The sequence below is a fragment of the Drosophila simulans genome, chromosome 3R (assembly GCF_016746395.2).
Source record: "Drosophila simulans strain w501 chromosome 3R, Prin_Dsim_3.1, whole genome shotgun sequence".
In the NCBI taxonomy this organism is placed as follows: Eukaryota; Metazoa; Arthropoda; class Insecta; order Diptera; family Drosophilidae; genus Drosophila; species Drosophila simulans.
This window is the reverse complement of record NC_052523.2, coordinates 2,846,009-2,859,765: the sequence shown is the minus strand read 5'-3', so window position 1 is coordinate 2,859,765 and position 13,757 is coordinate 2,846,009. Positions and strand designations below refer to the sequence as shown.

General features: G+C 46.8%; 6 protein-coding genes across 9 annotated transcripts; 2 read left to right on the top strand and 4 right to left on the bottom strand.

Annotated features, from left to right (window-relative positions):
* Positions 1–249: 249 nt before the first annotated feature.
* LOC6726966 (general transcription factor IIF subunit 1) lies at positions 250–2,474 on the bottom strand. The gene is made up of 4 exons (XM_002102332.4): positions 2,269–2,474; positions 1,283–2,202; positions 619–1,206; positions 250–563 (listed from the first exon to the last, which is right to left on the bottom strand). Exons 1-4 carry the CDS (start codon positions 2,290–2,292, stop codon positions 362–364), a joined length of 1,734 nt encoding a protein of 577 aa, XP_002102368.1. The 5' UTR covers positions 2,293–2,474; the 3' UTR covers positions 250–361.
* Positions 2,475–2,639: 165 nt separating this feature from the next.
* LOC6726965 (zinc finger protein ZFAT) lies at positions 2,640–4,987 on the top strand. Of its 2 annotated transcripts, none has more exons than XM_016175893.2 (3): positions 2,640–2,876; positions 2,940–4,433; positions 4,694–4,987. In XM_016175893.2, the coding sequence occupies exons 1-2, from the start codon at positions 2,742–2,744 to the stop codon at positions 4,431–4,433; spliced, it is 1,629 nt and encodes a 542-aa protein (XP_016033457.1). In that variant the 5' UTR covers positions 2,640–2,741; the 3' UTR covers positions 4,694–4,987. The 2 variants fall into 2 exon arrangements, with proteins under 2 accessions (XP_016033457.1, XP_016033458.1); XM_016175894.2 differs by having other exon boundaries at positions 2,940–4,449.
* On the bottom strand, positions 4,738–5,117 carry LOC27208535 (kunitz-type serine protease inhibitor PILP-3). Its single transcript, XM_016184101.3, has 2 exons — positions 4,989–5,117; positions 4,738–4,925 (listed from the first exon to the last, which is right to left on the bottom strand). Exons 1-2 carry the CDS (start codon positions 5,071–5,073, stop codon positions 4,738–4,740), a joined length of 273 nt encoding a protein of 90 aa, XP_016033456.1. The 5' UTR covers positions 5,074–5,117.
* A 428-nt stretch (positions 5,118–5,545) lies between these two features.
* Positions 5,546–8,088, bottom strand: LOC6726964. The gene is made up of 3 exons (XM_002102330.4): positions 7,817–8,088; positions 7,350–7,744; positions 5,546–6,508 (listed from the first exon to the last, which is right to left on the bottom strand). Exons 1-3 carry the CDS (start codon positions 8,036–8,038, stop codon positions 5,632–5,634), a joined length of 1,494 nt encoding a protein of 497 aa, XP_002102366.2. The 5' UTR covers positions 8,039–8,088; the 3' UTR covers positions 5,546–5,631.
* A 354-nt stretch (positions 8,089–8,442) lies between these two features.
* LOC6726963 (carnitine O-acetyltransferase) lies at positions 8,443–11,307 on the top strand. Of its 3 annotated transcripts, none has more exons than XM_039295881.2 (5): positions 8,443–8,700; positions 9,138–9,216; positions 9,282–10,348; positions 10,404–10,652; positions 10,709–11,307. In XM_039295881.2, exons 2-5 carry the CDS (start codon positions 9,178–9,180, stop codon positions 11,268–11,270), a joined length of 1,917 nt encoding a protein of 638 aa, XP_039151815.1. In that variant the 5' UTR covers positions 8,443–8,700; positions 9,138–9,177; the 3' UTR covers positions 11,271–11,307. The 3 variants fall into 3 exon arrangements, with proteins under 3 accessions (XP_039151815.1, XP_016033455.1, XP_016033454.1); XM_016175896.3 differs by having other exon boundaries at positions 8,443–8,705; XM_016175895.3 differs by lacking the exon at positions 8,443–8,700 and adding an exon at positions 8,910–9,058.
* Positions 11,268–13,563, bottom strand: LOC6726962. The gene has a single exon (XM_002102328.4). It carries the CDS (start codon positions 13,479–13,481, stop codon positions 11,604–11,606), a length of 1,878 nt encoding a protein of 625 aa, XP_002102364.1. The 5' UTR covers positions 13,482–13,563; the 3' UTR covers positions 11,268–11,603.
* Positions 13,564–13,757: the final 194 nt, after the last annotated feature.

Genomic DNA, 13,757 nt, shown 5'->3' with positions numbered 1-13,757 from the left:
TCCTGACGGCGATGTTTTCTTACATCGATTACTCCCATATTTCGATAACTATCGAGGAGGTAACTTCCATCCCCACATAAACGTAAACAAAATTGAAAAAAATATTCAAATCCAGTTTTCTTAGCAACTGTTTCAGACCGTTCTACAGAATTTAGAATTCTCAACTTCAGAACGTGAAACCATATCGAAATGTAATACTAAGATATACAACTAACAACTAGCGTTACTCATCTTTACAACTACAATGAATTAGTTAAAATCAGTTTCTGATTTAATAACCGATTTTCAGTGGTGCGTTTATATTTTGTATTGAACAATAATGCATTTGAGTTATGAAACATTAAAATCACATGACTGCGGGCTACTTGATCCAGAGATACATTTTCCCCTGTATGGTGTGCTTGACGGGATTGATCTTCTTCAGGATTTTCGTCATGGTCTCGACCAAACGGTCGCTGGAGACGGGCGTCTTCTTGTTCTTGAACTTGGTGAGCAACTCGGTGGCGGTCAGGGGCTTGCGCTTGAGATACCGACGCACCGCCTCCTCGGTGATGCCGTAGTCCCTAGAAACAAATCAATTTATAATCAGGAATTCCAGTATATCGCGGCATTACTCACTCTACTTTGCCGCCAGAGAAGGAAGTGGGCAGCGATGTGCTAATCTCGTTCTTGGGCCTCTTTGCTGGCGTGCTGGTGGGACTGTTGCTTGTGTCCGAGGCGGTGAGATCGCTGGGCAAGCTGTTCATCTTGCGCTTGCTGGCATCCGTCGAGAGCGTTGGCGTGGCCGAGCGAGACTTGTTGGCATTGCTGCTGCTGGTTGTGGCCTTGCTGCTCGCAGCGCTCTCTTTCTCCTTTTCCTTCTCCTTGTCTTTGTCCTTGGCGACGACCTTCTTCTTGGGCGGTCCGTTGCTGAGGTCGTCCTCGGAGTCTGTGCTGTCAGAGCTGAAGTCTGTGGACGAGTCACCGCTGCCGTTCGACTTGCCCTTCTTGTCGTCCTTCGAAGGTTTCTTCTTCTTTTTGTCTTTGGAGGCCTCGTCCTTGCCCTTCTCCTTCTTTTTCTTCTCGCCGTCGGCATCCTCCTTGTCGGACTCATCAGACTTCTTCTCGTCGTCCTCCTCTTCATCGGAGGTAAGTAGCTTGCGGAGCGCATCTTCCTCGGCCACGCCTTTCATGTCCTTGTCCACCTTTGCCTCTGGATCTGGTTCGCTGGAATAGGGAACAAGGAATTAGAAGATGTGGACCACATTGTATTGCTATTATCAGAATCGCTTGGGGCACATACTCTTCACTGGAGCTGGTGTCGTAGTCCATTTCCCTGCCCTCCTCGTCGCCATCGTCCGACTCCTCGAAGGCCTCGTCATCAACATCCCTCTTTTTCTTTTTCTTGTCTGCTCCCTTCTTGCCCTTTCCCTTGGCCTTGCCATCGTCGCTGTCTTCCTGCTCCTTCTTCTTTTTATCCTCCTCGTCCTCCGAATCCGACTCATCCTCGGAATCAATCCATTCATCCATGTCAGTGATCTTGAGCTCCTTGGATTTTTTGGTGGCTGCCTTAATTAGCTTGGCCTCCTCCGGATCCTGCTCCTCTTCCTCATCGCCGCGCAGACGCTTTCGCAACATGAGGGAGAAGTAGTTCATTACCTTTTTGCGCCGACCAAATTCCTGTTCGGCCTCCTCCGCCGACAGGGATTTGTAGCGCTGAATAGGCTGGAAGTTGTACCACTCGGTCAAGGGGTATGCCTCAATGGCGCCGTCTGGTGCATGGGTGAACACATAGAAAGCGGCATTCTCGCCTACGCCGCCCTCGCGGATGCCTTTGAACTTCTTTCCAGTCTTGCCACCCACTTTAAGGATCCAAGGCTGCGCCTCCGGACGGTACTTTCTCGCTATAATGCCAAACTTCTTGCGGCGAGCCTCTTCGCGCTGATCCCTATTGTACTCCGACCCAGCACCGAACTTGGGCTGATCCTCCTCCATGCCCCGGAACTCCTTCATGTTGTTCTCCCGCTCCAGCTTCACATTTCTCCACTGTGCGAAATCCACATTGAGCGTGGCATTAAACCGCATCACATGGTGCTTTTTGGGCATTTTGGGTACGCGGATCTTGAACTCCTGCACGTTGGCGGAGGACGAGGCGGATCCTGAGGCGACGGAGGCTGCGGCGGCAGCAGCTGCGGACGTGGAGCTCCCGCTGGCAGCGCTCGGCTGCATGAAATCAAGCGAAGACCGCAAATTAGTGTTGGCGTCGGAAGCGGCAGGGAAAAGACTTACCGTCGACTTTGAGGCGCTCGACATGGCTTAATGTTTACCCACGACTAATCATATGTTAATTCTATCTGGGTATTTTACACTTTTCCGAACTCTTACAATTCGCGGCGCGGGCAGAAAAGTTGGATTTTCTAGTGATGCCCGATAACAGAAGTGCAGTTATTCTTTGAAAGCAAGTGTATCGTAGCTTTCGGGCAGGAAAACAATATATATTCCAAGAGATTTTGATAAATAAATTGAAAAAGTTTGTTATTATAAGATTACATATTCAAGCTTTACAAGGTATTTAAAAACTTTAAAGTTGTTCCATGTTCCATCAAAATACAGTGACAGCCGATATCCGTTCACAGTAACGGTAATCGATTATCTCTTCTTCGATAAGCGATTGTCGCCATAGCAAATAACGATAAATTCACAAAGCGAAGTGTAGTTTGTTTGGATTTCATTTGCAGTTGGTTGGTAAAATATTAGGGAAAATGTCGCGGAACGTGACGCTCTCGGATGAACAAAGCCGGCTTAATGCGCGTCTGGAGGCGCACATGGTTTACATATGTCCGGAATGCGGCAAGGCCTTCCGCACTCAGGCCGAGTGGCGACAGCATCTGAACACGGCAAGTTGCGGGTTTTGTGTAAATCAAGTTCTGCTTTAATAATGGTTTGAAATATGCCCACAGAAACACGACTATCTAAAGAAGACGTACTCCGACTTCAACTTCATCCAGATCGACGAGCGCTTCCATGAGTGCCAGCTGTGCTTCAAATGGGTGGAGAACGCGCACAAGACAATCGCCCTGCTGCAGTACCACTACTTCATGCATCTGGAGCACAGTGAAACCTACCGCTGCGTGCACTGCCGCATGGCGTATACGAGGCGCCGTGCTCTGAACGTTCACCTACTGGACACGCACATGCGGGAGATCGAGAAGTACGAGAACAAGTTGCGCCAGATGAAGCGGCAGCAGGCGAAACCCACTACTGCGGCAGCACCAGCTGGAAATGCAGAGAAGCCGATGGCTGTGAGGCCACGAGGACGTCCCAAAGGTTCCACGAAAAGAAATCAAAATGATCTGCTGCAAAAGGCTCTGATGGACATTGATCTAAACACAGAAATGGAAAAGTCCCCAACACGGCCAGTGACAGCACTAGCCGCTCCTGTAAACGCACCTAAGCCCATTTCAAATGTTAGCGAGCTGAATCTAGATCGGTGTTTGAATGCCTACGAGGACATTGTGCGCAAGGAGGAGGAAGAGGTGGTGCCGAAGTATGACGACGAGTTGGATGCGCTTTGCAAGGAGTTTTTTGATGATGGCACTTCCGCCGGCAAAGGAGAAGCTGATGAGAAGCCGCAGCAAGACGATGCGCACCTGCAGCAAGGAAATCAGGAGGTGGTCATAATCGAGATCGATGCACTTGGCAAGGAGGAAGTGGCCCAGCTGAAGAAGGAAATGAAATCGGACGCAATAAGTCAACCGACTAAACGTCGACGCATGTCTACGACGCCCAGCCGCGACTCCGACACGGAAATGTCCACCAACGGCCTCACGAAGCTCATATCGTACTTGTGCCCGAAGTGCGGCAAGGAGATCGCCTCGATGGATGGGTGGCGGGCACACGTATTCAAGAAGCACGACTTCGAGCACATAATCGAGAACAGTTTTAAGATCCTGGAGTCCGGGCGCAAGGCCATGTGCCTGCAGTGCCGCGAGGTGCAACCAACGACCGTGCGCTCACAACTGCAAAAGCACTGCTTCAAGCATCTGCCCTACCGGTCCTATCTCAAGTGCACACTCTGTGATCGCACCAAGACCAGCACCTCGAAGATCCTCAACCACATTCGCTACAACCACCAGGAGGAGCTGCAGCGTAAAAACAAGACGCAACTGCTTATTAAGCCGGAGCCCATGTGGGCCAGTCCCAAAAAGTCCGGTCAAGCGGCCAGGGCGGATGACGCCGGATCCGAGGACGATCAGGGCGAGCAAGCTGTGTGCGAGCACTGCGACAGAGTCTTTAGGAGCAAATGGCGCTACGAACGACACATTGCCTCTTGCAGGAGATCCGGAGCAGGCAAGCCAGTCGATGGGACCGTTGAAGCCTTGTTCAACCATCTGCGAGAAGGGCACTTGCGAATGAACGCCATCTGGAAGACGATGCAACGTGAAAAGCCTTAGGTATAGTCTACTTAAAGTTAAGTCGGTCCATAAAATATTCGTAAGTTTGAAAATCCATGTGCAAATATTGTGCTAGGAAAAGATCACAATTAAGAAATACGACTTACATGCCTGTGGAACATGTATCAATCTGCATTTAAGTTGTTATATGTTAACTATATAGCGTATACAACTAAATAATAGATAGATATTTTAAACCCATTTCTCATAAATATGTTTATTTAAGAACATTTCTATTTATTATTTGCTGTGAATTATAGGCTGTCTGTCTGATTTGGATCAGGATCGATAAAGGCATTTAAATTCATGGGCACGACCTTTGACAGTGTCTCAAGGAGCAGTAGCGATTTTGGTTGCCGCCACATCCGAGGTACTTCATCTTAAGGCACTTCCCGGTTCTCTGGTTATAGTACCACATTTCGTCCATGGCAGTTCTCCGGCAATTTCTTCCCCCAAATCCTTCGTGCTTGCCGCCGACGCAATTCTGACGACCTGTGTGAAAGTGTAGAGATCAGTTATTAAAGTATACTTAATAAATGCTATTATTAAACATACCCCTAGGACGTCCATCGCAACGATTCTGGCCACATGCGAGAGATACGTAGAGCACAACGCAAGCTAGAACCAAAAGTAACTTCATTTTCAACGGATTGGAGGGTCGACTTAATATGACTGATCCGTAAAACGATGGACTTATATAGGGGCGGCTGCCAACAGTTTTCCCAGTTCCCTAGAACTAGTTAAAAACATCTTAACAATGGACTCTATTGTTAAATATTTTGAGGCTATCAGATAATAGTATAAAAAAGGGGCTTAAATTAAACTTGTTAAAGGCATAAGATGTGGGATAACCCATTCAAAAACGTTGATTTAATGAAAATGCACTTTTTCCAAAACTTTCCACTTTCAACTCAAAACAAAGCTGCGAGATCGATCTTTAGATCAACTCTATTGATTTCGTGTCAGGGCAAAAACACTTGTGCTGAATGTAAATATGATTTTAGCTGAATTATGTTTACCCGATTAATTAACATTCTTTTCGTTAGTCACTTTGTATTACTAATATGAGGAATACTTTTCTCACTCATTCATTTTATAAATCAGATTAAGGATTCAATTTAACGGGACGATTATTTATTGTTTAAATTTAATTTAAAACATTTCACTTTAAAGCAATTGTTACTCAGTAAGGTAGTGTTCAAGGCATAGCTATCCATTGCGGAGCCCAAAAGGCACTTGGCTTACGACCGCGCATGTGGCTACCTATGGAGCGTCTCATTATTGCTCTGCGTCTGGATAATGCCCTTTCCATGGTTCTAATAGTTGAGTCGGCTTCTGCGCCTTCCTGCTGCACGCGGTCATCATCCACCTCATGGTTGCTGGATATGACCACGATCTTCCGGCGACCATGGAACATCTCAGCCCGCTTTATCAGCGCCAGGAAGCGGGCGAACTTCTTCTCCAGCGCAGCCCTGTCCAGAGGCTTTGGCATGGGTTCCAGTAGCCCTTCCGCGTGAGCTTCTTCCCCTCCTGGCGATCCGGAAGCGGGTGTCACTCCAGCTGCTGGTGCAGCAGTGGAGCCTTCTCCCTCCACCGGGGTGACTCCTGGAGTGGCACCTGGCGCTGCTCCGTCGACTGCTGTAGTGGCTGCAGCTTCGGCAGGTGGAGCTGCTCCTCCTTCGGCGGCTGGCGCGGCTGCTGCTCCATCGGCTGCTGGTGCCGGTGCCCCATCTTCAGCTGGCGCCGTTCCATCAGCGTTGAGCATGACAAAGTCCCGTTTGCCAAGAGTTCTAGTTTTAATTTCTGGACTGGACGCGTTCACTCCTTTCGGCGCAACCTTCTCGTAGACCTCGGAATCGGCGCAGAGATGTGCATATTTCGGGTTCGTTCCGGCCTTGCAGGACTCCGCCGCCTTTTGCCCGGACTCGTAGACGGGTGAGCCCACAACCGGGGCGTGGCCATAGTTGCACGTGAAGAACGTCTGAATCCAGCCGTGCCGGGACTGCTGAACGATGGCACAGCCCACGAATTCAGCGTTCTCCTGCACGATCTGCAAGAAGTTGTACTTCGGCGAACTGATAGAAGGGAACACAGAAGTTGAAGTTAATCAATTAAGTTTTTTCAGATACTAATAAAATCATGAAACCCACATCAATTTTATGTTCTTAGATGTATCCTGGAAATTTGCAAGCGAATCTTTACATAAAATATATCATTTTCGGACCAACAAATAATTAAATATTTCTAAAGCTAAGTTCTTCTTTCGGCGAAATGCAATCCCTCGCCAGAGAAGAGAGGCCAATGGAATCCACATGCAATCATTTCATTCTTAAAAAGATCGCGAAGCGGACGGCTGCATGTAACATAAGAAGAATTTCATAACGGAGGTATAGTTAAAAGTAGCTGTGGAAATCATATCAAAAGTTAAGATCAACAAAAAAATGTGAGTGAAACCAACATTAGGCCTAAATTAATATAATCTGCGAGCGGTTGGGCATACAAATCAAATGGATTCCTCTCTTCTTAAAGTTCATGTAAAACTGTACAAAGGCATTTGTCGCACACTCGCGTCCATTATTTTGAAGCCCCTAAAATTATTTTAGTAACTAAAAATTTTTTACAATATCAACATTTATGTTGTCAAAATATTTGTTTTGTTAGTTTTTGTTTTTATAGTTTCTTCTTGAATTAAAAAAATCCTTTTCCAACCATATGTTTCGTTAGGCAATATTCAAAGCTATATTGCATTTTTCGTCCTTTTTATAAATTTCTTTAAGTTTGGAAAGAGCTGCATAGCTTAGATTTGATTCATAAAATATTTAAAAACAAATTATAATCATTTCACGTTCAAAATGTGAACCAAATCCCAAAAGGACGCCCGAGTAAACATACCTATATATTTTAAGTAGTACTTACTGAGATTCCTGCTCGGCATACTTCATGATGGTCACCATCGAAGTTCCGGCTTTTTCCCGCATCCAAACCCCTATGATATCCCTAAGGATATCCTCCAACTCTGGCAATTTTCCTTTAATGCCTCGATACCCAACCGTCTGGCCGGCGTTTTGGGTGAACTTCGTGTTCCGGCACTCGTCGTGCCTCAGGACACAATCCCTCACATTGAATTCAGCTAGGTAGGCCAGTTCCGAGTTCCACTTCAAGGTGCCCATCCGACTGGCAGGACTCAGTCCGTTGAACCCTCCTTTGGCCACTCTATCCCTCAACTCATTGAATCGACCCAATAGGAATCTTTCCACCTTTGGACTTATCACTATGACCTCAGCGTCCAGTGAGCACTTGTCGTGCAGTTCCTGAAGATGGTAAAAAGTTTGGATAATAAGTTATTTGCTTATTATCACGTGGCATTTAGTTTAGTAACTTACGATTGATGCGTTGCAAGCCACATGTTTGAGATTTTTGTGGCACAAGGAGGGATCGCAGTAGTCCGGCAGTTCGGTAGAGGAGCTGTTTCCTAGCTCGGCTTGATCTGGCGATCCTCCAGGAGCTGGGGTACCAGCTTCGGTGACCGCTGGACCTGGTGTCGTAGTGGCTGCCGTTTGAATGGCCAAACAACTGGTAACCAGAAGAACTACAAGAGCCAACATTTTCCATCCAGAGACCGTGGCGTATTAACGTTAGTTTTTCAAAACGTATATCCAAATGGTTCGAACTGTGAAATCACAATTTGCAAAGTTCAAATGATACAGCAATACCAATGCAGATTAAACATTTTATTGATAGTGTGGTTATTATTTAAAAAAAAATAGGAAAAGTTATTAGGTAACGTTTTAAAGTTTAATTTTGGATTTAGCCAAAAAAGAATGAAATTAAAAGTTTTAAACGTTTTAGCCCTTAAAGGTTTACGATATTCTTCCTTATAATATTCACGTTTTGTCATTATCTTTCGTGCCGAAAGTTTACCAAAATGATTTTTTCTCCAAAGAATTCCCCTACTTTTTTATGGATACTAGAGCTGGGAAATCTTCGATAGTCTTCACAAAACGTACTCAAGCTTATCATAAACATATATTGCAAACTAATAGTATTGCTTATTTTTTTAATACTAGCTTTAAAGAAGTTTTGGAATTGCTTGTGATATTAATCGATTGTTTTCCATTGATAGCACAGTAAAACCAAAAACAGAGTGTTTATTTACTTGTTGCTATATGAAAACAGCTGTTTCTTGTTTTGATTTGAACATACATATGTACATATATATGTACATATATAGAATATATATATGTTAATTAACCGGAGCAAAACAAGAGTGAGGTGAACTTAAATTCCTTATTTCATTGTATGGGCAAGGACAGTCGAATTAGTTAAGGATTACATAAAAAGTGGTTATATTGATGGTAAACAACATGTATTTCGCTGAAACACAAGGTGTGGATATCAAGAGACGCACTCTGGGGAGAGCGAAAGTAAATAAACCGGTCGCTGATAGCATTTAAGTTGGGCTCCACTCCACTCCACCCTTCTGCCTACGTGGACTGCTCTTTCGATGGCCAGTTGACTGGCAACTGCCGTTTTGCTTGCACTTGCCTCCTCCGCGGGCTGCTAATCGTGAGCCATTGGTTTATCGCTCCTTATAGCTAGAAGTAGATTATGTACAAATATCAAAGGTTAATTCAGTGCCACAGGCACACCAACCGGTGGTTGGACTTCAAAGTAACACTCGAACACAATTTCTCCGTTTTGCAGCCCAACGTCTGAGCGAATCCTCGAGAAACCCGACGCCGAGATGAAGTTCCGTGGCAATGGAAAGCTTTTGTGGAATTTGGTAGTGCTCCGCATGGAATGCTTGTGAATCTCCGTTCGGTAATCAATATCCCATTTGATTTCCAGACCAAGAACTCCTTGGCCCAGCAGTCTCCAAATGGAATCGCCAAGAAAGTGCTGCCCGCCAGCAGCTACAGCACCGTCCAGAAGACCATTCCCTTGGAGCAGCCGAATCTGCTGAAGTACCACGTCCTGCCGCTGGAGGAAACGCTGAACCGCTTCATGACCACGGTGGAACCTCTGCTGACGCCGGAGGAGTTTCAACAACAAAAGGGAATCACCTCCGAGTTTTTGAAGAAGCAGGGACGCGAACTGCAGCTGCTCCTGGAAGAAACCGGCAGCAAGGAGAAGAATTGGCTGGCCCACCGCTGGCTGAAGGCTGCCTATTTGACCTACCGAGACCCAGTCACCGTGTTCGTGAGTCCCGGCATGACCTTTCCCAAGCAAAACTTCAGGGACTCACGCGCTTTCGTGGACTATACCGCCAGGGTTATATATGGCCTGGGCGAATTCAACGACATGGTGCACGCCAACCAAATTCCGATCGTTAAAATGGGCAAGAACGAGCTGGACAACAGCCAGTTTGGCAAGGTATTCGGCACATGTCGGATTCCCAGACGGGGCACCGACGAGATCGTATACAATCCCGACTCCGATTATGTGGTGGTGATCTATAAGAATCACTTCTACCAACTGAAGATATACAGTAAGGAGGGAAAGCTCATTGCTGCTCCATGTCTAGCTGCTCAACTGGAGAATATCTTGTTGAAGGAAACGCAAGTGGGAGTACCCTATGGTATTCTGACCACCGACTCCAGGGACAATTGGGCCGAAGCCTACGAATATCTGGCTGAGACTCCTGGTAACCGGGATGCCCTCAAGACCATTCAGAGTGCTCTGTTCACCGTCTCACTCGATGAGGGTACTAGCCTAAAGGAAGGCGAAGAGACCGACGAGCTTATTCTATCGCTGATCCATGGCAGCGGCAGCAAGAGGAACAGTGGCAACCGCTGGATGGACAAGACTATTCAGCTGGTGGTAAACCCCAATGGAAACGTCGGGTTCACCTATGAGCACTCGCCGGCTGAGGGCCAGCCCATTGCGATGATGATGGACTACGTGGTGCAAAAGATGTAAGTTGAATGGGGCACATACGGTTCGAAGCAACTTCAATTCTATTCATTTTAGGAAGGAAGACCCTAGCTTCGGGCAAACTGGCTCACAGGACTTTGCTCCCGCACAGAAAATTCAGTTCTCTTCGAGCAATAAAAGTCTAGAGAAATCTTTAAACGTCGCCCAGGCAAACGTGGACAAACTTGCCGATGCTCTCCAAATGAAGGTTCTGAAATTCACCGGCTTCGGAAAGGATTTCATAAAGAAACAGCGTCTGGGTCCGGACAGCTTTGTTCAGATGGCGCTGCAGCTCGCCTTCTACAAGTAACTAGATCCTCCTACAGATTTTTAATGCAGCCGAATACATTTACGTTTTACAGAATGCACTCGGAACCGCCTGCGCAATATGAGTCGGCTCACCTGCGCATATTCGACGGCGGACGAACCGAAACCATACGCTCTTGCTCCAACGAATCCCTGGCCTTTTCCCGCGCTATGCAGGACCCAAATGCTACCGACCAGGAACGCGCCGCTAAGCTTCGTGAAGCAGTAGTGTCCCATCAGACATATGCTAAGCTGGCTCTCCAGGGAAAGGGTGTTGATCGTCACCTGCTTGGACTGAAGCTGATGGCTCTGGAGCATAGCAAGCCAATTCCCGAGTTCTTCAAGTCGCCAGGCTTTGTCAAGTCGAGTCACTTCCGCATGTCCACCTCACAGGTAGCCACTAAATACGATGCTTTCATGGGATACGGCCCGGCGACTGACGATGGTTATGCCTGCTGCTATAATCCTCGGGATAATGACATCATATTGGCCATATCCGCTTGGCGCCATTGCCCAATAACGGATCACTTGAAGTTTGCCAAGACCCTCGAGCAATCCTTTTTCGAAATGAAGAATGTTCTCGAGAAGAACCCGCCTGAGATAAAGTCCAAGTTGTAAAAATGTACCACAGTAATAAAATTTATCAGAGATTAAACTTTGAATGACTTGATTCAACAGATGGAAAACTAAAACTAACTTGAAAACTAAATTTGCGTTACATTCTAGCTCTTGGAATCAATCAATCTATTAACGTTTTTTTAGGTGGATGGGAGCCGATTTTAATATTAATAAATACAAAAGGCATGACAATTAGGAAGTTACAAATTTAACAGATTTTTTCTGTTTCTATTATCGTCGACAAATATTTTGGCAGGCTTAAGAACTGAAAGTATTGTTTACACTTAGTTTCTCTGAAACTAAACAATAGCTTTAATTAGTGGTCAGGTTAATTTATTTTTTACAGTTCTTATTAAGATAATAAACAAAGCGTGCAAAGTTAGTCTTCACTGTTTGCACTGTGGCTCGCCGCTCTTTCAGCTCCCGTCGCTGCTGCCGCATCTTAGACTTGAACAACTCCTCTAGTGCTTGGACACGATCACACATCTCCAACTCCGCGATGATCTGCGGCCAGTCGTCCACGGCGAAAATGTCCATTAGCGCATCGAGTCCTTCAGACAGAGCCCACAGGTCATCTTCCTGGGCACAGTAAGTCAATAGGAAAAGCACTATTGTCTTAACCAGGGGCTCTGAGAGCAGAGAACCCAGCGTGCCCAGCATGCGGTTCCAGTTAACGCGGATATTTATATCTGTGCACTTGCTAGCGCCCTCGATAATCATGTTCAGATCATTCTCGGTCATCTGACCGAAAAGATCCTTGCGCGACTTGAGCAAACTCAGCGAGGAGCGCATTAGTGACGTAATGGCCTCCATGACGGATACATCTTCGCTTCCCCTGAAGGCTTGTTGACCCAAGATCATCCACATGTTATAGAGGTTGCTGCAGCCGCCCAAATCTTCAGCGGGCAGCACATTGCATAGGTTCTGGAGGCAAATCAAGTACGATACTCTTAATTTTGCCACTTTCTCCTTTATATTCTCTTGCTGGGACACAAGATTTTCCACAGCAGGTTGCAGTGGTTGAGCCTTTTGCCACAGTTTCTCGATTACTTTGTTTTGTTTGATGGTCTCCAAGAAATTGGCGGGCAGTCCCCCCGATCCACTGTCAGCTGTCTCGTCCTCCATGTCGTAATCGGCCACGCTCTCAGACTCTGAATGCTCGCTATCCGTGTCCCAGTTGCTCTGTTCATCGCTGGAGCCCAGGTTGGTTATAATCTCCGCCACCAGACGCTGGGCATCTAGCAAGTGCTCCAGGTTCTTGAGTGCCACCTCGGCATCGCATTGGTTCGGTTTCGACTGATTGGCACTCTGTGTTTCCGTCATCTCCTCTGTCTCCATAGAGATTTCCAGCACGGGGGCCTCGTTCTTCGACTTTGCATTTAGAATTTCGTTTTTGCAGCTTTGCAGCTGGGCCTGTGGATCTATGGAGAGTAGTTTGTCCAGACTGTTAAGGATTTCCCGAGTGTGGGCGGCTGCGCAGGCAGGTACATTGCACAGGATACCAGCAGCTAAGGCGCTCAGATAAAGCTGCGCGTGACTTTCTGTGGGAGCCACTAGAAGCTCAGGTAGTATTGTACTGCTGGCCAGGACGTTCCACGAGCTGGAGTTGTTCTCAGACACCACCAGTACGAGTTGGGCCACTGAAATGGCAACTTCGAGTCCGAACTTTCTGTAGTCGAAGCCCAGCAGCAGGCTGGAAAGGAAGTTGGCCTGATTTAGTGCTTCTGTGGCGGTGGGCGAGCTCTCGCACAGATTTCGTAGCAGATGGATTGCTTGCTGGAAGGTGTCCGCATGCAACTCGTTCTCGAACCCACTTTTATTCAGATCATAGCTACGGACCAGGGTCAGCAAGGCGGTAAGTACGTCGTTCTCAACGAGGAAGTCGCACACTTCCGTGCCAAACACCGACAAATTCCGAAAGGCGCCGGCCGTCGCATTCCGGATGGCGCTCTCCTTATCGCACAGCAGGGGGGCCGCAATCCGGACCAACTGGCTGTCACGTATTTCGGTAACCTTCTCCTTTCGCAGCGCCAGCACAGCGAATGAGTGCAGTCCGTTCAGCTTCTCCTCCACGTTGGCCTGCTGTAGGTGCACGCAAATCGCCTCGATGGGTCCGCAGCCCTCCGCTTCGCCCGCTGATTCCACATCGATTTCCGCCGAGGTGTCCACGCCGGATGGCGTCCGCGTTTTTACTTTCCGAACTTTTCCCATTGCAACAAAACACAACTGCACGTGTTTACTATGGGGCTGGAACAAAAGGAGGCGGCTTATTGTGCTATCGATGTTTCCAGATAGTTGGCAGCATCGATAACTTGCTTGCCATTATCGATTGTATTTCATGCATTTCGCACACGTATTCTATAATAATAATTACAACAGCTACAAGTATGTACTTGCTTTTATTCCCAACCCATAATTAAAAAATATGCAACACAAAACTTAAATAGTACGTTGTCTTAAGACATTTTCAATTTATCCATATGAATA